The sequence below is a fragment of the Phoxinus phoxinus genome (assembly GCF_949152265.1).
Source record: "Phoxinus phoxinus genome assembly, chromosome: 18".
In the NCBI taxonomy this organism is placed as follows: domain Eukaryota; kingdom Metazoa; phylum Chordata; class Actinopteri; order Cypriniformes; family Leuciscidae; genus Phoxinus; species Phoxinus phoxinus.
In genome coordinates, this window is record NC_136893.1 from 15,548,918 (window position 1) to 15,575,969 (window position 27,052).

The 27,052-nt window shown below is 36.7% G+C and overlaps 1 protein-coding gene across 3 annotated transcripts; it reads right to left on the bottom strand.

The window, feature by feature from the left end:
• Positions 1 to 176: 176 nt before the first annotated feature.
• Positions 177 to 26,724, bottom strand: iffo2a (intermediate filament family orphan 2a). 3 transcript variants are annotated; one of them, XR_013794846.1, is made up of 10 exons: positions 25,838 to 26,724; positions 10,902 to 10,962; positions 10,443 to 10,541; positions 7,461 to 7,637; positions 7,148 to 7,293; positions 4,913 to 5,120; positions 3,854 to 3,943; positions 3,642 to 3,778; positions 2,991 to 3,233; positions 177 to 1,571 (listed from the first exon to the last, which is right to left on the bottom strand). XR_013794846.1 is itself a non-coding variant. In XM_079588311.1 (9 exons), the coding sequence occupies exons 1-9, from the start codon at positions 26,383 to 26,385 to the stop codon at positions 3,110 to 3,112; spliced, it is 1,560 nt and encodes a 519-aa protein (XP_079444437.1). In that variant the 5' UTR covers positions 26,386 to 26,724; the 3' UTR covers positions 183 to 3,109. The 3 variants fall into 3 exon arrangements, 2 of the variants coding, with proteins under 2 accessions (XP_079444437.1, XP_079444436.1); XM_079588311.1 differs by having other exon boundaries at positions 183 to 3,233; positions 4,913 to 5,090; XM_079588310.1 differs by having other exon boundaries at positions 183 to 3,233.
• Between the last annotated feature and the right edge of the window lie 328 nt (positions 26,725 to 27,052).

Genomic DNA, 27,052 nt, shown 5'->3' on the forward strand with positions numbered 1-27,052 from the left:
AATTTCCATGTGAAATCTGTTGGGAAGCTCAAAGAACATTCATTGTCACTCATAAATAATGATATAATAAACATTGCATGCTACAAAGATGAATCGAAAGTGTAAAAAGTAGATTTTGGATGAAAAATAGTGTCATTAAAGACTGAAAACGCAAACTGTTTTTTATTTATTTATTTAAAATCAGCATAAAATCAGAATACAACTAAATAAGACTTGCATAGTCCTCCAGATTTCCAAAAACAAACTCATTTCCAGACATGCTGTTTTCAGCTCAATATCAGTTAACTTATTTATTTAGTATACAGTACAAACTAATACATTTTATTAGAATGGCCCATATTTAAGGCAAATATTAAATCATAAATTGTATCAACATACAACATCTGAATGATCATATAGAGGATACTATAAAATACGGAATGATTCATTTCCAATAATTAAAAAAGGCAATAATAGCAAAACTTAACCTCCATCACCCAGATACTGTTTAAGAGAAATTAATCATTAAGCAAAATAAAAAAATGAATTCACAAACATAATAAAAGCAATACAAGTAATATGCTAATATGAAAATAATTTTAGTTTATAAACCTAATTATTCATTGTACAATAAAATAAATAATGAATAATCATTTCTATTTTATAAATCACCTCTTGAATAATAAGCCAAAACATATTTTGTGGGAGGTGAGGAGATAGTGTGTGGGTCATTCTTAGGAAGTGATGTCATTAGTGTGCTTCCCCATGACTTAGTCTCATTAAACAATTCATTTGACTGTTTGTAATGCAAATTTATCGTTTTTTATTTTAAATAAAACAATTTTAATTCTTAATGCTTGTTTGACATTTACAGGTCCCCATTTATCACTATTTACTTTATTTTATTGAAATGTAATTATTTTCTGAGACATGTAGAATTTGTTTGACCCAGAGGCGTCTTGTGACATTTTCTCTTTCTGACAAAACATTATTATTATGATAGTTATGTTTTTAAATGTTACAGTGACACAGAGTTATACTAAACATACAGAATCTACTCTCTATCATAAGTACATCAGTTTGCTGTAATGTGGTTGAAATAATGTAGTGCTTTAGGGTTGTATTTTAGATCTAATCTTTAAATATTTTTTTAAAACAGAACAAGAGCACAAATAGCAGATTTTCATGAGAATGACCCACACACAGAACTAAACGTAATTACAAAGTTGTCAGTATCTATTTTGCAGCTTGACCAAACCTTTCAACACCTGAGGACAGATATAGTATGGCTTCTAAATCTTGAGATCATCCAAAAATCTCATGTCATAACATCTTAGACATTAATTATATGTCATCATCTGTACTAAAGATATGATTCAGGATTTAATGGTCTATAACAGAGCAAAGCGTGTACTTAATATATTCAGAGAAAAATATAAGGCAACTAAGACAGTGTATACAGCATATTTGTAGGCACATGAGTTTGGGTTTTACTGCTACTCTCCAACACTGAAAGAGCCAATACAAAGAAACAAAGGCAAAACTGCACTTAAGGAGAATCATCAACTCACACACACTGAATCTGGCTCCAGCTAAAAGAATCACAGAATGTAACATCAGTCCAGATTATTGCATAGATCTTAGTGCACGGTGGTTTAGTCGAGCAACAGTTTTATACGGTGAAAACATCTGAACTGGTGAGATATTTCATGATAATTGCTCAGATAGTTTTGTGAAGTATACTGCATGGCTGATCTACTGACTACTGTGACGTTAAAAGCCTGAATGTATTCCAGAGCTCGATGTAGAAGAATACTTTCCTCTATAATGTGTTTTAATCTGTGTGATATTTAAACTGATGGGTGTGTAACTTGCCTTTTAGATTCATGTAAACAAAGGAGCAAGATAGCAGAAATTATGCATTTAATAAATAATATTTATATTTAATATATTATCATAATATTTATATTATAGGTAACACTTTACAATTTTGGGCCCTATTTTAATGATTTAAGCACATGGTCTAAAGCGCACGGCGCAAGTGCACAGACTGTAGGGCGTCAACCGCTTCAAACAGATTTCAGATTTCAACCGCTGAAAACAGATAACACAGGCTCATCCGGGTTACTGAAGTCAGCAGCGCTATACGCTTGCTATCAACCGTTTTTTTCTTCATGGAAGTCTGCATTTGGTGAGCTAATAAAATATTAAAACTCAGTCAAATCAATATTTTGTGTAGTTATTTAATTGTCATCCAGTATCGTGGACTCGCTCTCTCTTGTTTCATATAAACGCAGCAGCTGCCATTTTGTGACTATTGTTGCTGGATTATAAGATACAAACAGGTACGATTTTAAAACGGTTTCATCTCAAATCAATATAATCCATATAATTATTTATGTGACGAAATGCTGTGTAATAAGTGGTATGACTGTATACCATATCTCTTAAATGTACGTCTAGTTTGAACTTGCAGCGCTAGCAACTGCTCTCTCCACGGAAGCTTTGCGTTTAAAGACCTGATAAAATATTTGAACTCCGATCAATATTTCGTGTCTAATTATTTACTTATGTGGCAATTAGCTGTGTAATAAGCGGGATAATATACATCCAGCCGGTTATCATCTCAGAATAAACCCCTTCAAGGTGATTCTTAGATAACAACCAGCTGGATGTACATTATCCCTTACTTAACAGACTGATCTTAAAAATGCTCAGATTAACATTAACTAAGATTAATAAATGCTGTAGAACTATTGTTCATTGTTAGTTCACATTAATGTTAACGAATGAAACCTTAATGTAAAGTGTTACCATATTATATGATAACATATTATTATAATATTATTTATAATAATATGCATTATTATATATGGTATTCGTCACACTGTAAAGAGTGTGACATCAGTTAAAGCTAGTGAGGAAGACTATGGAGCCATGCCTTGGCAGTGCTGATGAAGAGGGCACAGCTAGTCCTGCTTTAAGACAGCATATAAAGCACCAATACTTACTCTTTGGGAATCTGAAATCCCACACTCATCCATACTGTGTAAGAAAAGGTGACCAGAGACTTAAAAGAGTGACTGGTTCACAAAGAAGCTGAGAAACCAGAAAGACACAGGGCTGATCATCATCTAACTTCTCCATTCATCTCTGCCGCCCCTTCTTTCTCTCCATCAGGCTCCAGCTCATCCTGGATGTCATCGGTGTTTCCTGAATCGCTGCTGGCCACAGAGCTGAAGGAGGGCGACTGTCTGCATTGGAAAACATGAACATAAATCATTAAAAGCCTTTGTGGAGATTCATACAGTTTTACTTTACATTCTCAGTTTGGTTTCATTTTAAATTCACCATTAAATCAAAATGGACAATTCAAAATCTTTAATCATAATAACTTCCCCTCCCTCTTGCAGTGCCTTCTCTTCTCTGATGATGTGTTTACTGCGGTGAGGGTGTGACAACCTGTCACTCACATGACATCACAGCAATAGCAAACCACAACCGTCCAAACAATTCCCAATGGAAAAAATTAAGTCCCGCCCTACATTTTTTTCCTGTTCGAGAAGCTGTTTCACTTGGATATACGTCACAAAAGTCTACCACAACTTCCATTTCCTGCTGACTTTAAAGTTTTGCTTAAACTAAAATACGATTAAACCAACCTGCCGGTGGTGGCTGTGCTTTGGATGAGCCTCCGACAGGTCTCCATCTGTACGTCCAGCCCTCTCTTCATACTGCACATCTCCATGTACTCATGCAGGTGTCTGTTCATGTCACTCTTAGCCGTGGCCAGTTCCAGCTGCGGGAGGAAGATAGCGGTTTTGAACTCAAGTAAATATCAGCTGAAACGTGTCATTCCCAAACGTTCTCTCACCTCAATCTCTCCGATGGTGTCCTGGTACTCCTGCTCTCTGGTCTTAAAGATGGATTCGGTTTCATTTATGAGGCTACCTAGACTTCGATCCTGGCGGGATAATGCATTATGTATTATTAATATTCTAGTCAACATACATTTTGTACTATTACATTGTACAGCCAGTAATGGTCAATAGTAAGACAGCGCATTTAGCCACAAGAAACATCCCAAAAATACCTAGACACTAGACAGCATTTTTTGGCAATTCACTACCATTCAAAAGTTTGGGTTCCGTAATATATATATTTTTAATGTTTTTCAAAGAAGGCTCTTTTGTTTACCAAGCAAAAATACAGTAAAACACTAATATTTAAAATAACCGTTTTCTATTTGAATATATTTAAAAATGAATGTATATATAATATAAAATAATATATCTAAATTTTCAGCATCATTACTCCAGTATTTAGTGTCACATGATCCTTCAGAAATCATTCTAATATGCTGATTTGCTGCTCAAGAAACATTTCTTATTTTTATCATCAGTGTTGAAATCGTGCTACTTTTTTTTTTTCAAGATTCTTTGATGAATAGACGTTTAAAAGAACAGCATTTATTTGAAATAGAAAGCTTTTGTAACATTATAAACATATTTACTCACTTTTGATTAATTTAATGCATCCTTCCTGAATAAAAGTATTGATTTGATGGTCAGTAAAAAATGGAGTATTTAAAATACTTGAATACTTAAATAAATATAGAATTAAATATAATTAAGTTCATATTAAATGTATATTTATGATACATTTTAAATGTATTTATAATTCAATAATTACAAAAAAAAAGTACTAAAAATATCACACAGAAAACAGTTTTCCATTGCTAAAAGCTAACTAAAGGTAGTATTTTATCCAATAGGAGTGTGATGCTTTTTATGTGTGAGTGAGGATTAACAGAGTTGTTGCCTACGGTATTTAGTTTAATTAAATTTGGTGCTTCCTGAAATTGCCTATATAGACATTACATTTACATTACATTAGAATCATTTGGCACTTTTATCCAAACATGTTTGCTGACCTGCTCCTGAGGTTCTCCGTGAGAGTCGGATGCGCAGGACACTGTGGCGACTGTCCCAGCAGCGGCAGAGGCGGTGAGACTGTTGTAGTTACTGAAATCCTCCCAGAGCAAAAGAGTCTCCCCCGTCTCCTCCCACGCCAGACTATCACAGTCATCGTCAAACTCGAACGTTTCCCGCCTGCCAACAAACCAATTAGCTGAGCAACCTCTGCGCACAAGATAGGCAGCAGACACAGACGTGGAAGAGAAAAGAGAAGGAAACGAGGAGACACAAGGAGAAGAAAAGGAAAGGAAAATCAACAGATCCACAATCTAAAGCAGGGATGTTCAACTTCAGTCCTGGAGGGCCACTGTCCTGCAGATTTTAGCTCCAACCCTAATTAAACACACCTGAACAAGCTAATCAATGTTTTCAGGATTACTAGAAAAGAACTTTTGTCAGGGTTGAAGCTAAACTCTGTAGGACAGTGGCCCTCCAGGACCGAAGTTGAACATCCCTGATCTAAAGGATTACAAACAAAGGATTACAAACAAAAGACTATAATACATAACATATAACAACATAAGAAAAACAAGTTAATGTCCAGATTGTAATTAAAGTGGTAATAATAGTAATTTAATATAAAAGAGATCTCTCTCAAATAGAAAAATACACAGCACACAAAATGTCCATGTTCCCCATATGTACACAAGATGGCAGTAAGTGATCATACAAAAGTCCATACTCTATACTTTTGCAGCAATTTGTTGTCTATGTTATAAACCCTTAATAATCTTACAAACAACAAATTAACTAAACACTATAATAATAAACATAATAATAATTTCAGAAATAAATAATAAATCTCTCACACGCACACAGCACGCACACACACACACACACACAACCATCCATCAGAAGGTGCCCTACAATGCAGTGGTTCTCAACTGGTTTGACGATGGGACCCACAATTTATTGTCATTAGGCCGTGACCCAATATTTATTTATTTATTTATTTTTATTGATGTATTTGTAATTTGACGTAATTCCTGAAAAATTATATATATATAACTTATATATTCTGTTTATGTTCCCTGCATGTGTATTTTGACCGAGTGTGTGTCTCAATCAGCTCCCTAGTTCAGTAGTCAGAGCACTGATCAGGGAGTCGGCCATTTTAAGGGCTGTCTCAATCACAGAATACTTCCAAAGCACTAAAAAGTTCACTACCTAAAAAGTCCTACAATGCTGCACAGTGAAAACCAGGGAGCATCAATGCTCACTATGTTCCCTTGATGGAAGTTCTGAAGCTTGAATTTTAACTCGCTACACATAATGACACGCAATCGATGTTAAAATACGAACCATTATTTAATTATATTTCAGCTGCATAAACATACATTGCTAGACAGGTAATGAACAATCTAGCTAACATTTATAATTTATTTACAGCTGAAATGTTGCACATGTATGTAACAAGCAAAGTATGTATCATAATGTCCTTAAAAATCATATCAAGTAATGTCAGAAAGATATCAGCTCTGCTGTTGTAAATACCAGTAATAATGTTGTACAATGAGGACGTAGTCACGTCACCGGAAATAGAGTCATCAGTGTACCAATGTGTAGTGAGCCAGCGTTCTTTACTGTCCTTTCCAGTGCCCGAATTCTAGAAAACCCAATATACTGAATCTCGAGCTCCGGAGCTGATTGAGACCCACCCCTAGTTTCCGTGTGTGTGTGTGTGTGTGTGTGTGTGTGTGTGTGTGTGTGTGTGTGTGTGTGTACCAGTTAAACACTAAGTTCACCTGTTGTTCATTTAGTTCCCTTAGTTAGCTCTGTGTATATATCATTTTCTGTTCATCCTTTATCTGTTCTCAAGTCAAAGTTAAGATGCTTGTGTTGTCTTGCTCTCCTGTGTTTATTCAGTACTCCTGAGTGTTTCACATTTCTATGATTTAGTTTGAGCTGTTAAATAAAGAGATCCTGCCTCCTGACTTCCATAGCATTCTTTCCATACCATGGAAGTCAATGGATACTATCAACTGTTTGGTTGCCCATATTCTTAAAAATATCTTTTGTGTTCAGCAGAATAAAGAAATTCATACAGGTTAAGAACAACTTGAGGGTGAGTAAATAATACAGATTTTTGGGAGAACTATCAAACCGAGTCTGACAAAAGAGTCAACATCTTTCAAAATTAAAGTCTCTTGTGACCCACCAGTTGAGAAACACTAATGACTCTGAAGACTCACAGCTGGTTGAGCATCCTCTTCATCTCATCAGTGATATTGAGAGAACCAGGCATGTCCTCCTCACAGTGAGCAGAATCAACATCAGTCTCCACTCTCTGCTCCTCTGATTCACCCTTACACTCCTTCCTCCTACATACCGCCATCCCCTACAACACACACACACACATTCTCTGATTGCTGAAAGATTCAAATTGCATGATAAGCTGTTATATAAACTCCATGTACCGCAAATCAAATCTGAGCTCCAAATTTGCACACTGTTCCAGTAGATTGGAAGGCACCATCAGAATCTATTGAGAGTAAGTTTCCGTACCCCTTTCTGCTCGGGAGGAGCTCTGGATGGGCTGCCGTGCAATATCATGCTCATGTCTTCGGAGTTCCTCTGCTGCGCCACGTCACACAGCTTGGCTGTGATGTCGATGCGTCTGCAGATGTCCATATCAACCGTCATGGCTTTCTCCTGGATTTTAGTGTCCAAGTCAGACACTTCCTATACAAAAATGCATGATAATGAGACATTTCAGACGTAATCCGTCATGCATCGATTCAGCAGAAAACTGGAACAGGAAAACAAACCTCTCTTGCTTTATAAAAACATAACACACAACATACTTAAGCAATATTACATATAATAGAAGTATCATGCAAACAGCCCTGTGGTGTGAAATCTTTTTTTAAAGTACAAATGCAAATATTCTACACAGCCTCAGTTAAAGGCACAATATGTAAGATTTTTTTTATTAGAATATCCCAAAACCACTAGAACAATGGTATACAATTTGTTAAATTGTGTACTTACATTATACCTAATGTTTCTAACAATGTTCAAAACCAGAGAATTCAGTCATTTTAACCAGTGTTATAGCACGTGTCATTGCATTGCCTGTCAATACCGTCATCTCTACGCTACACTTAATTTCTGATTTTACTACTGTAGAAACCATGTAAAGATGCTTTAATATATTATGTAGTGTATATAGTTTTTATGTATTTATTTTTATCCAACGTTATCGTGTGATGCGGAGCGGAGCACAAGAGAACAACGGAGTCTGAAGTACCTGCTCGCTTAAAAGATCTTGCTCGCCTCTCAATCGTCCAATTTCAAAATGGTTTTCGCAGGATGAATTTTGAGTTTGTAAGCTTTCGAATGATACCTAATCTATGATGATTACTAAAATATGTGATATGAAAAAAAGGCAATAAAAAAAGAACGCCAGTCGCCCCGCTAGCAGGACATGACAGTTAATTAAACCCATTTTTCTCAAAATTCCGTTCCTGAAAATCATAGCGATCAGCCGACTTTAGATAACCATAACTTTTGTTACAGACAAACAATAAAATAAATAAAAACAGATTTGGAAAGGGCTTGAACCCAGCTTTAATGTGGTATTAAAACTGTAATATGTCACATTTCACCATGTGGTGGGTTTTCCCAGATCACATCACATATATATTACAATAATATATTGGGCAGGTGAGCAACTGTTTGGATACCTTTACCGGTTTAGTCTTATTGTTTGAATCTCTTGTTTTCTTGATTTACCGCAAGTAACACGTTTTTACCCTGCCTCAGAGACAACACTATTTTGTCGAGTGGCTAATAGCATAATCAGAAAGAGCTTTATTTGTAATAACAGTAATACAGCATAATCTCCACCATGCTATTTATTTAAAAATTAACTGCATGCCATTTAGCAACACAAGTCATCCAGCTTTTATTAATGTGCTATTCTAATATTGATCTAGCTTACTGCAATGTGCAACAAGTGTCTCATACGAACCACCAAGCGAACGCACAGAGTAACGTTAAAATAATTTCAACACAGTCAAACATATTTTTAGTATGATTGTTTTGACCAAGTTAAACAGCGCTGTGTTACCCCGCGATTTTAATTCGTCAGATAAAGTGACCTGTATGAGTAGTCATTCAGCACTTGCAGCCATTTCATTACAATGAAATAAAATAATGCGAATTTAAGCGATTAAACGTGACTAACAAAGTTAGAGTTCAGGGAAGAAGGAGGAGCATAACTTTAATTATACAATAAACATAAGCAACAAAACCAAAGGAGCGGCAGCGGCCGACTGCGGCACATAAGCATAACAAAACAGCAACGTAAAATGTCCCAGGCTCTCGACCCATACCACTGTAATATTAATATAACTTTCATACATTAGCTCATTCATTCACGATTTCTGCCCGAGTCCCGTCGGATTGCTTTCCATCTGCTGTGGAGGTGAAGACGACAACTCCCATGATTCCACGCTCATTTATGGCGTCATCAAGCTGCGCCTGTGTTATTGTTATGAATAAGCGACCTCTAGTGGCGAAACTTACATACTGTGCCTTTAATATTAGATAATAAAAACTGCATGAATAATAATAAAAGTTAAAATGTTGAAATAAAATGTTAAGCAGCACAACTTAGTGTTTTTAGCATTGATAATAATAATAATAATATGAAATGTTACCTGAGCACCAAATCAGCATTTTAGAATGATTTCTGAAGGGTCATGTGACACTGAAGACTGGCGTAATGATGCTGAAAATTCAGCTTTGATCACAGGAATAAATTACATTTTAAAATATATTAAAATAGAAAACAGTTCTTTTAATTTGTAATAATTTTTTGCAATATTACTGTTTTTACTGTATTTTTAATTAAATAAGGGCAACCTTGGTGAGCAAAAGAGACTTCTTCAAAAATATAAAAAAAATAGTAAAGTTTCCAAACTTTTGACAGGTACTGAATTAAATAATTATGTATTATATTATATTATTATAGAAACTTGTGCATAAACAGCACTACACAGCTTTGAGGTTTGTGTAATGCTTACTAACTCATACAAAGGCAGATACACTTCTCTAAACTCATTTGGCTACAACAGATGGTTGAGCTTCTTTTGAAATGCTTTGTAACAGTGTGCATTCACATTAAGGAACATATTACCCAGGAAGGCAGCAGTCAGCTGTGCTTTATTACTGGGACTCAGCAACAGCTACTCAACAGTAAAGAACAATATGCATCTGTTCCAGGGCCAGAAGCCTGAATGCTTCATTGCTTATTTGTCCACACAGATCTATGGGTATCTATTCACTCTAATGCCAGAGCTATTTACCAATGGGTTCATCTTCATTTCCCTGAAAGTCAATCTTGTAATCTTCATTAATCTCTCACAGGTGCAGTCAAATTATACTCTTTTAAATGAGGTACTGTTGTAAATGGATATTTGCATGTTTTGCATGTCTTTATTAGTGTGCAGAAACTGATAGCAGATAAAACAGGACACTTACATCATGAGGCATAAGGCTCTTGAAGACCACCAGCTCTGTTTTAAGACGCTCCATCTTCTCATTCAGTTCTCCTTGCAATTCTTCAGACGACTGAACACTCTGTAAGGAGAACATTTAGAAAAGTTTTGCAGTGCACTGTAAAAACAAACGAGTGGGTGAAAATGAAGGCAATAGTTTCCATGGCTTTTGACTATATTTACTTAATTATTTTAATTACATGTTTTGACTGAACTTAATGTCAAGCTTCCATGCTACAAAACTACAGTAATCAAGCAACTCTGGTCGTTTCGTTGTTGTTGTTGTCGAATTATTTACTTGGTCTCAGAACATATTTTTACAGTGTGGGTGGGGAATTTTCTTCCATACAATAGAATTACCCAAAAGCTAGACATGCATCAGTGCAGATGTATGTATGTCAAAAATCAACACAGTCACAATATAATAGGGCTGAGATCTCACCTCCTGTAAAGTCTCCACCAAAGACTCCATCTGCTGACGTTTGGACACCTCCTCCTCCCATCTGGAATACAAACACAATAACAGATTGTACTTGAAATAAATGTGCACAGTTTGTCATAGTGTGATAAAGTCTTGATCTGGAGTCATTCAAATAATTACATTACAAATAATTAGTGGCTCAAAAGAGGATGAAAGATATTTTAAAATATATATATTTACCATTTATTCAAAACTGCTTTTTACAAAATGTACAACATGTAGTTGTATACAACAAGTACACGACTCTAAAAAAAACATACATGTAAAGGTTTACCACAAAAGTATGTTTGTTCAGTTACATGTATTCAAAAGAGACTTGAGAAAAACATCAGTATCCTCCCTCTGCCACTGACCATTGAGAATCTTCCTCGGACCTTTAAAACTCCCCGAAAACACTAGCAAGCTCCCTTTAAATCACTATGGAGACTGTAGTGCAAAGCGGAATATCCAAATAAAAGCTTAACTTTTGCAGGAGAAATGCTTGGGGTAAATTATTATGCCGGTTTCTTTGCTCTTGTTCTAGAAGCAAAGTTTAACGGTGTCTGGCTAAAACAAAATCTATTCACCATTACCTACACCGCTTTTCAGTGTCTGTGAATCTATGGTGTTGTTACTGAATCTTCTGTCACATGTCTAAAGATTCAGCATCTGTATTGAATGTGATACACTAAAATGATGGTACACTGAAGGTAAAATTTATTTATATCGATTCCTCGTGTAACGCATAAAAATAAACATACAACGGTCAACGGAGTCTGATTCACAAACAGATGATTCTTATGAACCAGTTATTTTTAGTGAATCAAACACGTATAACGCAAACAGTGTGATCCGATTCCCATACAAATGTGCCAGTTCTTTATGTGAATAGTTCAATAGTTGTGAGATGCACACAGTGACTTTCTATTGCATGTGAAAAGATGGATGCTAAAGTTTGAGCTGACTCACAAATGTGCTCAACTACAACAACTCTTCCTCTTCTCAACATGGACTGCGTGTTCCCGGGGGCGGGGTTTATGTACATTTTAGGGTTGCTGATGTCACTAACCCGGGAGGAATGTCGTGTAGTCCCTACCAGCCGTTTGTTGTAGTCCTTAAAAAACTATTTCATTAAAAGCAAATATCTCCCTTTGCTTTGAACTTTGAGCGTTGTAACTTTGCAGATGTTGTTTATGCTCAAACAGCAACATTACACACTAACTAAAGTTAGAAAAGTGAAATCATAATCAACCACCCCTTTAACTGAACCAAACCAATCAATGTGGTCACTGAATCAATGTCACTTAATCATTTTGTTTGTTCCATATAAATGAAGTAGGTAGGTCAGTATAATTACCGGATGACTATCCATATGACAATGTCTCGTTAAAGAAATATAATAATAATAATTCATACATCAGAGGTTTAAATAACCACCTGTCTACTGCAAAGTGTTAACATGCTGCGGGATTCCCCGTCAGATTCTGTAGTCAGTTATGCAGTTAGATTCCTCATCGGGTGGATTAAAGGATGACAGCTTCTCTTGTTTTATAAGCTCCTGATCCTTTGATTTCTCACATGCTCAAGGGATTATAGACTCCATTAGTCTTACACTTGCATTGTGTGACAGTCTGACTGGGTCCAGACATCAAGACACCTGCAAGTGCTGACTCAACATGACAAGATCCAGGAGGGATCATCTGTTTAGTACAAAGAGTTGTACTTGTTATGTTAAGCTGATCTGTAGGTCAGGCATGAAAGGCATGTGGAGGCTGTGGATCTTCAGTGAAAAACAAGAGGAGTAGAGAAAGTTCTCAGGGTATAAGAGCGAAAGTGCAATGCCATAAACGTATAATACACATATACTACCGTTCAAAGGTTTGTGGTTGGTAAGATTTTGAAAAGTCTCCTATGCTCACCAAAACTGCATTTTTTTTTTTTAAATACAGTAAAAGCAGTAATATTGTGAAATATTTTTTTTACAATTTAAAATAAAGAACATCAACTGACTACAGGGGTTCCTCAGGGTTCAGTTCTTGGACCGCTCCTCTTCTCCATTTACACCACATCACTGGGACCCATCATACAGGCACATGGCTTCTCTTACCATTGCTATGCTGATGACACCCAGCTCTACCTCTCATTTCCACCTGATGATCCCACAGTAGCTACACGTATCTCAAGCTGTCTGGCGGACATCTCGGCGTGGATGAAGGAACATCACCTGCAGCTCAACCTGGCAAAGACTGAGCTTCTCGTCCTCCCTGCCAACCCGTCCCTACAGCACGACTTCACTATCCAGCTAGATTCAACTTTAATCACCCCATCAAGGTCGGTCAGAAACCTTGGAGTAACATTTGATGAGCATCTGACCTTCACAGACCACATCACAAAGACAGCTCGATCATGCAGGTTTGCACTGCACAACATCAGGAAGATCAGGCCCTTCCTAACTGAGCATGCAACACAACTTCTCGCCCAGGCCTTGGTTATCTCTAGGCTTGATTACTGCAATGCTCTTCTGGCTGGTCTTCCATCATGTGCAATTAAACCTCTACAAATGATCCAGAATGCTGCAGCCCGTCTTGTCTTCAACGAGCCCAAAAGGGCCCACGTCACTCCTCTGTTCATCTCTCTGCACTGGCTACCACTCGCTGCTCGCATCAAGTTCAAGGCATTGACGCTTGCTTACAGATCGACCACAGGCTCAGCTCCCTCCTACTTTCACTCGCTCCTACGAGTCTACATCCCTACCAGAAGCCTGCGATCGGTCAATGAGCGACGACTCGTGGTACCATCACAGAGAGCCACAAAATCACTCTCCAGAACATTCTCATTCACGGTTCCTTGCTGGTGGAATGATCTCCCTACCCTCGTCCGGAATGCAGAATCCCTGACCACATTCAAAAGACAACTGAAAACTCATCTCTTCCGTGAGCACTTGACATAAAAAAAAAAAAAAAACCTCTCCTTTACCCTCCTTTGTTTTGGCTTATGCTACTCTGAGCAATTCCAGAACTTTGTATTTTGAGCACTTCTTGCGTTATTTTTGCTTCTTCACGATGACTCGCTTGTTGTAGTCCTCAGTTGTAAGTCGCTTTGGATAAAGGCGTCTGCTAAATGACTAAATGTAAATGTAAATGTAAATAACAGTTCTATTTAAAAAACAAAAATGTCAGCATCATTATTTCAGTCCTCAGTCACATGACCGTTCAAAAAATAATTATGATATGCTGATTCGCTGCTCAAAAAACATTTCTTATTATTATAAATGTTGAATACAGATGTTCTGCATAATATTTTTGTTGAATTTTCTTTTTTAGGATTCAAATACTAATTGAAAGTTCAAAAGAACAACATTCATTTGAAACAGAAATATTTTTTTTAACAGCTACCATTTTTCAAAAAAGACAGTTTTATTGGTTAAGGAGTAGCCACAGGTAGATGGTAGATGAGAGTCAGAAATCTAGACCCATATAGAACTGATACACACAGGTGTGGAGATACGTCATGGATCTGGCTGTTCAGACAGTGCAGGGTTAGTGTGGATCTCTCTGAATGTCACTGGGATCCAGTGGAGCTGACTAGACAACAGCCCAAGGTCATGAGAATCAAACTCCTCTCATTTCCTCTGCTGCAGCATAGACTGAGCTTCCACTTCATCCAAAACATACTGAACACAATATAAACGGAAACTCTCACAATGGCATGAGCAAATGTAGATGAATACTGCATATCGAAAGCTTTTGAAAGCCCACCTGGTCAACAATAAGCTCAGGATTAGAACTCTTTAATGAACTGCTATTTAGGAAAAGAAAGATGAGACGCACCACAAAATTAAGAGGCGCTTTCTTTGTTCTTCTCTATATGCCATCACTGTACACATTGCTGTGACTTCTCCCATTGTGTGAGATCGGGTCGGTCAATTTAAATACGCATTGTTCAGTTTATGGGAGAGTTCAAATGTATTGAGCCAATGTTTCAAAAAGCTATAATGGGCGAGGAAAGAGAAGGACAGGGGTAAATCTGTTAGGCTATAGCTCAAAAGTTCTGTGTGTCCCATTGTAATCTTAAACTACTTCAAAAGTTTACAATTGAATAGGGCAGAGTGATAAGGTGAGGTGACCGTGAGGGGGTTCATCATGATAGCACCTGTGAAGACCTTCAAAGCATTAGGCTATGTCCCACAAAGACACACCCATTTTGTCATTTGTCCACCACCTGTGAAATGCCTGAAGTGCAAAGAGACATTTCACCTGGTATATACTCGAAACAGGAGCTCAGAGTGAGATGTTCACAGATCAGATGAGACCACCAAAGAGCGGAATCTAGAGAAGACCACCAAACTGATCTAAAGTGACATTTGTTACAAAAAACTTTCTATTTCAAATAAATGCTGTTCTTTTGAAATTTCTATTAATCAAAGAATCCTTAAAAAAGCCTTAAAATGTGCAGTATCCATGAAAATATGAAGCAGCACAACTGTTTTCAACATTGATAAATAAATATTAAATATTTCTTGAGCACCGAAACAGCATATTAGAATTTCTGGAGGAGCATGCGACTTTGAAGAGTAATGATACTGAAAATTCAGCTTGTAATAATATTTCACAATATTACAGTATTTCTGAACAAATAAATGGAGCCTTGGTGAGCATAAGAAAGAGACCTTAATCAAAAAAATTACAAAAATGTACCAACCCCAAACTTTTGACCGGTTAGGCTAATGCATTTAAGGGGAGGACATGTCGTATCTCAGGAGAAAGGGGAAATAACCTAGAAGAAAGATAACCCCATGACCTGTGACCCACTATTGCCTCCTTAACATAATTTGCAGACAGAAATTTTGGCAAAATGCAGAGAAAGCTACACAGGCTATAAATGTAGTCACAAGCTGGTATGTAAATTACCCTTTTAAATTCTAAACCAATCCCAAAGTGGGACACCACCAATTCCTTTACAAGCTTTCAGACTTTTTCTTTTTTCTTTTTTTACATACAAATAGTTAACAGTCAAAACTAATTTATTCCATAAATTAGTTATCTAAGATTTTCAGGTTAAAAATATAATTTTTTTTAGTCTATAAGGTAAACAAGGTTTTATAGTCCCATTGTTTATTTAAAAAAAAAAACAACAACACCTCTTTCCCTTCAATCAGTTCATTTTAGGGTCCTGCAGTGTAACCAATGCTTAAGAGAACAAATATTCCATTTAGTCTTTCAATTATATGAGGTCAAACAAATGGTATGCATAATGATTACCGAAATAGTTTATGAGTCTTCAGATGAAGTATATATCTAGGGTTGCCACCCGTCCCTTAAAATACGGAATCGTCCCGTATTTACAAGTAAGATGATGCGTCCCGTATCAAATCAATAAGGGACGCGATTTGTCCCGTATTTTACATTAGGCCCACATATAGTTGAATAAAAACATAAGGATTTTGCAGTATGGATAATACTAATAGTAAATATAAAAAAAATCAATTTCGTAGTAGAGAAGCTCATTGCGTGATTGCATTTTAGCGTCTTTGTTTCTATAGCGACTGAGTCTCGTGAACATGCGCTGTAAACCTGCACGTTTTTAACCCCTCGTGCGCTGTTCGGGTCTTTGACCCCAAATGACGTTTGCTGAAATAAATAAAACATTATATTTGTCCAAATGATGTGAGACTTTGCACGGTTGACAACACTTTCTACATCTACAAAAAAAATTAAATAAATGTGAATAATATCTGTTTTTTATGTTAGTGTGGGGGGAAAAACAAAATGTCATTTTGAAACATAATAGTTTTTTTTTTTTTTAGGATTTATAGTTTTAGGAGGATTTATTATATATTTTTTTACTTTAGGCTATATAAATAAATATTTTTTCAAAAAAAAAAAAAAAAAAAAAAGTAAAATTCACTTTATAAAAGACCCACATTTCTAACGTTCATGGATATAGATAATTTGACATGGTTTAGTGTAAGATTTTTGCACATCTTTTGGAAAATGCTGTTTTAAAAGTAAAGAAATGATCACTTTAGTAGATGGCTGCAGAGCTACACCATTTATGATTTGACTAAAATACATATTTTCAATAGCTTTTAGTTGGATTCATATCTACATATTATGAAATCACAATTATAACAATAAAAATGACTTTGTCAAAGTTGAGCATTGGGGGGGGGGGGGGGTGAATGGGTGTCCCTTATTTTGCCACACTGAAGGTGGCAACCCTATATATATCATGTAAACCTCAAAAAAAGCCTTTTCTGCACAATCTAAGATTTCATTAAACTGTCTTTCCAGCAGTTTTTTCAGGTTCCCAGTCATTTCAAGCAAACAAGTGTAGATGGAGTTGACTGATGTTTCTTGAAAGGACGAGTTCAGTGGTATGTTAGGCATGTAAATGAGTACCCTTGCTTTCTATATTTGTCTGTTCTTTAACCACTTTTGTTGTGGAATGTACCATATTCTGTTCATGCACATTAATTTGCATCGCATTAAATGTCAAAAAGCAAGTATATTTCTGCTTGATTTCTGAAGATACCGCCCATTTGTTAAACTTTCACTTGAGATAATGATCTCTGAACTCAGCTTTGATTTTTATAAGGTTCTTATTTTTTATATATTATATTATATTATTATAGAAACTTGTGCATAAACAGCACTACACAGCTTTGTATGAGTTAGTAATCATTACAAAAACCTCAAAGGCAGATAAACTTTTATAAGGCTTATTTTTATAAGGTTCAGTAAAAGTGTTCAAGTGATTTGATCAAAGAGGTTTAGCGATTAGCCATTTTAAAACAATAGACTGCATTGGAATTGCCACTGGTCAATAAATCCATAAAATGATAATGATTCACAAAGTCAAAACGAGGTTGGGGGATGGTAAAAGTGAAATTTCAACAATAGTATTATTGTACTACCGTAAAACTTCAAATAGGTAATAGCCGAGTCCCAAATAGACGCCGGTCTCTTTTACACGCCTGGTGTGGCTACAGGTTTGAATAAAATAGTTATTAATTACTAACTACAAATTACATCTTCAACAGTGTAATTAGATTAATGTAATAATTACTATCTTTAGAAAGTATTGGTCTACACTTATTATTAATTACTAAGTCCCATATCAACCTCAACCACTTGAACAATACAATGAGGAGAGACAAGAAACTGCACTTTTAATGCTTTCAAAATGAACAATATACAATTGCATGAATTATTCTTGAATTGACCAAAGTGTGTAGAGGGAGAAGGTTACATTCAAAATATACCTTTTAAAAATGTATGTTAAATCCACTATTGTTTTATACAGAATTGTTCTATAGTCTATGCAGTAGCCTGTTTAATGTAATTACATCATATTTTATTTTAAATTACAGAAGAATTAAGAGTAATCCCTTTCATTAAATTACAATATTTAGATTACTTGGTAATTAATTACACCCAACACTGTATAACAGTAATTCCTCTTTGTGTCTGGCGCTGTTGCCATGGTGACTCATAATATCTGGGCTCCATTGATAATGGCTTTTTATAGTTGTGGTGCACACGCTCAACTCAGAGTCAGTCAACTTAGAGTTGATTGTAGTAACTAATTTCAGCTGATCTGAAACCGAAAACTCAAGAGTTTCCCATCTCAGGGTAAGTCAACTCAGAGTTCAAGTTTTAACTCAGAGTTGGTTGAACCTCCTTATTGAAACAGGCCCCTGGTGTGCTGGCTACAGGTTTGGATAAATAAAGGCCGGTCTCAAATAGAGGCCTGGGTAGGGTTGCACCAGCCGTTCCTAAGTTCTTTCTTAAATTGGAACGTAAAGTCCACACTAGAGGCTTAGTAACTACTATAGTTTGTAACTAACTCTGTACTTTATTCCGTTGCACCATTTGTTCGACCCCCTTTAGACATTCGGTAATATAGTATATAGTAGGCTAATTCTTACATTAACTGATTTGTTAAACACAATCGAATTATAAATAAAACGTAATATAATATGGTAACCTCCTGTCGTCATGTATTCCGTCTATCAGCCTATGCTATTTGGATCGTTTTCTCTATGCCTACAATCAATGAACAACTTCTCAACACTAAATTAAAGGCCTGTCTCACATAGACGCCTGTCTCAAATACAAGCAGTTCGGCGATTTGGGAAAATAAAAGCTTGGGCTATTATTTGAAGTTTTACGGTATACAGACTCTGCTACTCAAATGCCTTTGATTAACTGATCATCGGGAAGTGTGACCAACTCTATAAAAGCAGAAGTTTTGGCAGTTTGCTGGTCAGGAGCATTCAGGTGTGACAATGACAAGGAGGAAAGACAAACAATCTTAGACAAGAAATTGTTGCTGCCATCAATCTGAGAAGGGTTTATACAGCCATTTCCAAACATTTTGAAGTCCATCATATTACAGTGAGGAAGATTATTCACAAGTGGAACATATTCGAGACAACTGCCAATCTTCCCAGGAGTGGACGCCCCAGCAAATTCACCCCAAGGTCAGACCATGCAATTCAGAGAGAATGCAAAGAAACAAAAACAAGAACTACGCAGACTCAGACTCTACAGGCTTCAATTAACATGTTAAAGTTCATGACAGTACGATTAGAAAAAGACAGGATAAGTATGGCATGTTTGGAAGGATTGCAAGAGAAAGCTTCTTCTCTCTAAAAAGAACATGGCAGCACAGCTTAGGTTTGCAAAGTTGCATCTGAACAAACCTCAAGACTTCTGAAAGAATGTCTTTTGGACAGACAGACGAGACCAAAGTGGAGATGTTTGGCCATAATGCACAGCACCACGTTTGGATGAACTGAAGCAACGTTGTAAAGAAAAGCGGGCCAAAATTCCTCCACAACGATCATGTGAGAGACTGATAAAGTCGTACCGACAATGACAAAAAGTTATTGCTGCTAAAGGTGGTTACCAATCATAAGGTGTACTTAGTTTGTCACATGGCTTCTCCATTTTGTCTTTATTTTTGTTAAATAAAATATGACACAGTGTAATATGTTATGTGTTGTTGTTCATCTGAGGTTGTATTTACCTAATCTTAAAGCCTGCTATAAACTAGATGTTTTTGTATTATGTCCTGATATTAAAACCATAGAATTCAAAAGACTATCCTCTATTTTTCACATGAGTACTGAAATTGTTCAATACTGAGTTATAAAACTGTAGCTCATAAGCCTTTTAAAATAAAACGAGGGCCTCGTGCCAGGTCTATTTTAGGCCTTTGGACTTAGAAAAGGACTTTCCCCTCACAAGATATATACACTCTAAAAAAAAAAAAAAGTTCTTCAGGGGTTCTTTGCCGTGCTTATGGTGCTATATAGCACCACTGCCATTTTAAGAACCTGTTAAGCTCAGTTTGGTTCTTCAGCGGTTCTTTGGGGTGGTTAAGGTGCTCTTATGGTTCTACATAGCACCATTTGACAAAGGTGAGGTGCTATATGGCACTTAAAATGGTTCCCCTATGATTACAAGCCAATGAACCACTTTTAGTGCTATTTAGCACCATTTTTGTTTAGTGTAGTGGGCTCATTAATTCATGTAGATTATAGCTACATCCTGCCTGCTGCTGGAAAATGACTCAAAGACTCGCATGCATTTCCTTTTACAAAACAAGAAAAATCCTATGATAGCTGTACACAATAAATACTGCGGTAATAAATATGCAATATTTGTGGCCGAACACACAAAAAAAGTCTGCCAGGCTAAGGCTATATAATGCCTTAAAGTTACATTTCATTTCAGTGATGGAACATTAGTCAGTTTCCTGTGCCAAAATCAGCTCTTGAGTCTTGGCAACGTTCTTCTGTCCTAAACCCTCTGACCATGAGCTAAATGTTCTCAGACTAAATGCTTTATAAACAATCAAATCTGTCAAATATTTGAAAAAAAGGTGATGCATACTTGAGGGTGGACTGTTTTAACTTGGACCAGTAAGAAACCAACTAAAACATCTCAGCAACTGGATAGCAACCACCCACATCACTCTAGCATCAGGACTTTTACAATGTCCACATGTTAATAACTTTCCAAAGCCAAAATCATGTTTATTGCCTTAAAGAACGGCCGCTAAATGAAAATCCTGACATTATGTGCAAAGTTGACCTACATAACGATCTGTCTCAGACAGTCCCGTGGGTCTTCAGTAGTGCACATCTGTGTCCACACCCAGGACATCAGATCGATACTCAGAGCACAGACACATGAACACATGATCTAAACCCCTCCCTTCTGTGACACAGGGGGTCTACAGAGGACAAAAAGAAACTCTTGTGAAAAAGAAGTGTGCGTGCTTAATTATATTGAATGTACACCTGTATATTTCTAGTTCAAAACTATTACATTCAGTTTACACTATTCTTCCAAAGTACATTCTTTTCATAATAAGTACTCTTTTTAATAGTATGTTAAAGTGTACTTCTTTTTCACAAGGGAACAGTCAATATCCAAACCAGCATGACACAGTCAGGCTTTTATTAAGCATTTGCGTCACCAGGGCTTTTGAGGTTCAGTTTTTGAATGCATAGTGTCTTGGCAGGCAGCGTCTACTACTCCATCCGTCTGTACACTAGCTGGACATTTACAAACCCGCACAATAAACACAGTCTCTCAGAAATCTATTTACCACATAATTGACAGCAATCTGGCAGAAATAAAATCTTTTGAAAGTCAATCATGTGCATCATCATGAAATAACTTGCTGAGGAGAATAGGCAGAATAACTTCTTTCAGGAAAATTGACAAGGCTGAATAATTTGTTCGCATCAATAGCCCATTGATTTATATATATATGAGATGTATATATAAATGGCGTACACAGTTGGACTTTCTCTGCTTGTTTACAATACAAGGGTAAAAGTAGCGCTTTTGGAGATATGAGGTTTCTGCCCGACACACAATACACACATAGGCCTAAGTTTTAAAACTAAACCTAGACCAAAAAATGTACCTTAATAGGCTATGTCTTACATTCAAGAATAAAAAATAAAAGCTTTTATTTCATACCAGTTGATAGCGGTTTCTTAGATATGTAAAAATGTTCAGAATGTTCTAATGCCCATTATTTTGGACTCACTTACACACCAGTGATCCCCCACACACAACATCACCTCACACGCAGCAGCCAAGATCCCTGACCAGAACTTTACAGCCCGACTCACACGGGTCAGTGGAGAGCATCTGCTGGGGTTGTAAAGCTCCTTCTGAAAGAGTGTGTTCCTCAAAGTTGTCATCTGCGGAATGCATGGCTTTTGTGCTGCTAAAGGTTTATAACTTGAGTTGATTTCACAAAAATGTGGCATGTGTTAAATCATAAAGCTAGAGCTCAGAAATGATAAACTGACTCCCAGCACAACATTCATGATGGATTGATAAATATGATTTAAAGTCACCATTAAAGGTGTGAAAATGGATAAACTCTTATTTTATGACAGTATTTATTAGGATATACATGATTTATCCGTGCACATCATTATTTATTTATTTTTTAAATGTATGTGCCCTGATAATCTTTAATCAAAAAAACTTTGCGTTTACTGGCATGAGGACGGGACAACCTGTCATTCACATGAGCAAATCACAATGATACAACGATCCAATTCATTCCTGATGGACAGGAAAGTCCTCCTGCAATAGATTTTGTTTGTGTACAAGAAGCCATGCCACTCATATACATCACAATAGTTAAGAGAAGACTATAATTCTCTCATGCCTACTTTAAACAGTTCTCTGTCTCATATTAGGCAAAAAGGCACAATCAATCCAAACCAATGCCATAGAAATGGTAATGAATCTACAAACATGACACCAATTAAAATATCACGCAACACCAAAAGAGACTTCTAGTGTTCTCGGTTTACTTGGGGTTAGTTCCTTAACAATACAAGAGTAACACATATCGAGATGTCCAGAACAGTTTAATAAACCTGAATCCCATGGAATTCCCACAAAGGATTAATCAGACAAAGAATTCCAATGGAATGGGAGGATGGGTGAAGAATTCGCACAAAACTCCAAGGGGTGGGGCAGAATGACTCCATTCTCTAGATATGCGAAGCTCCCTAAAATGTTCAATCAGTATCGGGATGATTTGTATGTTTTGTGCTGTTTAGACGGACATGAAAATAACTAGGTTTAATATCTTTTGTCCCTTTCAACAATAATGTTTTTTGGCTGAAAATTCTTGACTTCGTAATATAATTTTGACCTCAGAAACTCTAAACTCTGAAAATAGCCAGATACTGGATATTTTAATTGCTGGATTAAAACCAGCAAACGCACACTCAGTTGGCAGTTTCTTTAATTAGGCTCCAAGTTGCTTTGTACTTAAAGAACACTAGACCAAACATTAAGTCGGTTGCCAAACGCATGCTTAATTTATAAACCGGTTTTATATTTGTTTAAATTATTTCCTAGGAGACAGTCTTTGCATATGAGCTTGATGGCACACTTTCCACCTGTTTCGGATCGCATTTAATATAACAGACCACCAACATCCATCCTAACCCACCGGCTGCTACTGTGACACTCTATCTGAGGGCCAAAACAAACATGAGATGACAGCGGAGCAAAGAGGCCCATGCTAAAAAATAGTTAATTTTGTGTTGGGCACTTAAGGAAAGACAAGTCGAACATATGACTACCGGTATATTTATTTACTCCAGTATTTTCAAAGAAATAGCCCATCCCTAACAGTATTGTAAGCTGAGTAAGCACTGAATAATCGAAGGATACAGACACTCTTTATAAAGCGGGGTTTCCACCTCACTCAAGGCCTGGAAATGAATCATTGTGTGGCTCATTTGTCCACTTCTTCTCACAGACAGTCCACTTCTGTTCTGGCAGATGAGAAAATGTCAAGACCTTCAATAGCCAGACTATTACTATTACACCAGCCACTGACACAAACTATGATAACAACACAGCCAAGAAGAACAGTCTGGGGAAACAATTCAGGGTTACTGTAGATATTATGAGAAAACATGCCTGGGGCTTCTAGATGACCGGAAATGCCTTAAAGTTACAGTAACACATGAGCACATTGAGCAATGAATGAGTCCCCACACTAGTGCTCGGAGAAACGAGGAATTTGACACAGATGTTTTGTTCATCACTTTTCCGGCAGTACGCCTAAATCAAGCATCTTTTAGCAACAACAACAGGAAATGTATCTTCTAAATCAACATGTGGGTTCATTGCCACCGTCAATGACAAAAATAAATGGTTGAATCAGCCTGTGAATTGAATGACAGACACACATCAAAAAGTCTAACAGAATATAGTCAGTGGGAAATTCCCGATGAACCAAGCCCACACAGAATGGGTGGAAGTGATTTACGTGGACTAATGGTCCCAAAAGGTGTAAAGAGATTCCACTGAAGTTCTAGGGCAGTTCCCACAGACTCTTATTGAATGGGAGGGTTTTGCAGAGATCCCCATTTGGAAGAGAGAAAAAGCTAATGTTTCTGTCAGATAAAGTGTCACCCCTGCTTTCTTGGGTTTCATAACCAAACTGGACGCTTTGTAATAAGATACTAGAGAACATACAGGGGTTACTGATAGAGCCTTACTGTTGAAAAACCTATACCCCAGGGACAGCAATAGAAAATAGAAAGGAAACACACAGTCTTGTTTACTGTTTCTTGAAAGCAGGGGTGACACTTTAACAGTTCTTGTTTTTGAAAAGAGAAGGGTTATTTTTGTGTTGCAATTTTTTGATAATCAACCCAACTAACAAAAATATGTTGCTGTTCCCATTAAGAAATGTCCAGTTTGTTCTTGGATATGTGATTGCTAGTGAAAAAATTAAGGGAATGTTCAAATCAATCATTTTGCTAACATTATGGGAACATAACTTTTAAATGTTCTCTGAATGTTCTGAAACAAGTATGCAGTAGGCTATTGTTTTAACAATGTTAGACGAACATCCAACAAAAATGTTACAAAAGAAATCACTGTTCCATGAATGATGTATTTAATTCTTCATGTCTGAAGAATATTGTATCTTGAGAGAACCTAGGTAGAATGTTAGCCAAAGTTCCAAAGCTTTTTTTGATGTTATTTTAAACAATTAAAAATAGTAATCATTTTAATGATAATAATATTTATGACATATTAATGAAAAGCTGTTTTGCAATCAAAATGGTCACAACTGCATTTGTTTTGGGATGTTTAACTTTTTTTTTCTTTTTTTTAATGGCTGATAAAAAAAGGCTAAATAATTAATGCAATAGATTAATACATTACTTTGACATTTATCGGTAGACCGACGGGTAATAGCGTTAATAATCATTTAAAACTAATTGTGTAGAAAAGTGTGAATATTAGTGAAAAAGAGAGTGGTCAAACCAATTATCTAGGCTATATATAATGGTAACTCATTTATGGTAACTAGGCTACACTGTAAAAAAAAAATCATGATTTGTTATCACAACTTTTTATCTTTTGACAAATCAACTAAGATAACATACCTATTTTGAATTTCTGTTTATTAAACCAATCTTCTTCATTGTATCAACTCAAATGTTTTAATTACAACAAACTCAAAATTAAGGCAACCAACCATGTAACTTGCTTTTTTAAGTTAAACCAACATTTTTTTTTAAAGTGTAGTTTTGGCTGGCACAATAGTAGCCTAGTAAGATAATAGTACAATAGTTACCATAATAAAGTGTAGGCTAATAGTTTTTAAATGTCAAACTGTTATAAATGAATGGCATCTCCAATTAGCAAGCTTTCATGTTTGTACTTATTTATATGACATTGGTAACTAATCAAGTCACCAGAATTTTGTTGGAATTACAAATACTGCGGTAACCATCTTTTCCCTCTGAATAACAAAAAAAAAATGCTGATAAAGAAATGAGCTTCCTCACATTTTTTGCAGGGCAAACACTTGAAATAAGCTCAAGCTGGACTTACTTTCTTCTGTACTCGTCTCTCTCGCGCTTAACTTTGGCCAAAACATTGTACAAGGCCCTGAGTTCAGGTGTTATGGTGTCAATCTGAACCCCGACACCGTCTGGATGAGTCCAGGACACTCCGGGCCCCTGATGAGTCTCGAACCGTCCTCCGCATCGGGCGGTGTGTGAGAAATTCCAGATTTTACCGGGGAGTCTCGATTGACACAGTGCGTTTGAATAAGGCAGTTCGAAGTTCGTCTGGACCGCTTTATCCCGGGAAAATAGCAGTCGGTACCGGGATTGCTCCTGGGCGTGCTGCAGCTGGATCTCCAATAACTTATTTCTACGCTCTAATTCGTGGACTTTGGAAAGGAAGCAGCGGAAGCGGAGATTCAGTGTTTTTAACACATGAATGTTGGAGCCCAAATCGTTTCTCAACGCGCTGGTTGCCATGGCGCCGGACCCGCTCCCAGTCGCACACGCTTCATTCATACCGAGAGGAGCAGCGGATTCATTGAACAATATCGGGTTGAGAACCGGGTCTGGAAAACGACGAGGTAAATCCATCTTTATCCGTGAGCAATGTTTCTACGCATCAAACTGCAGATGCTGTAAAGCAGCATACGTCACCTCCATGCTCTCGGACGCAAGGTGCACTCCCTTTATCTAATGTCACACAAGTAATAGGCCATACTCGCGCTTCTAGCGGCCGGATAAAGCGCAGTGACCGGGATACATTTTATGAACTCTCAGCTGCCCTCCTACCATTCGCTGGTGATGAAATGGGCTGGTTATTGGTCTCAACTTGCCGTAGAGACTCAGGTTTCAGCCCAGTCTGAGCACAGCCGCACACCAACCGAAGGAAAACGGGAGGAGAGGAAGACATTTCTGTCTTATCCGCCCTCCAGTAACCGTCGCATTGGATACCGTGTCTTTAAGACACGCCCTTTAAATTTACATATTACATGAGGGGCGTGCACACACACACACACACACACACCCCTGAACAGTAGCATTTTAAAAGTATTTACATATTAAATTTTTCGCGTCTGTATAGAGTGTTCCTGTGATAAAAGATAACTCTGTTTGTTTCTGATCTTGACAAATATGATACTGGGGTCATTCTTACAGTAGCCTACTTTCTTTGAACTTTGTAAATGAAAATAAACAAAGCAAATATTTATATAAAATGGTAGAACACTAGGCATATGCTATGATCATATGCTTCGACAAT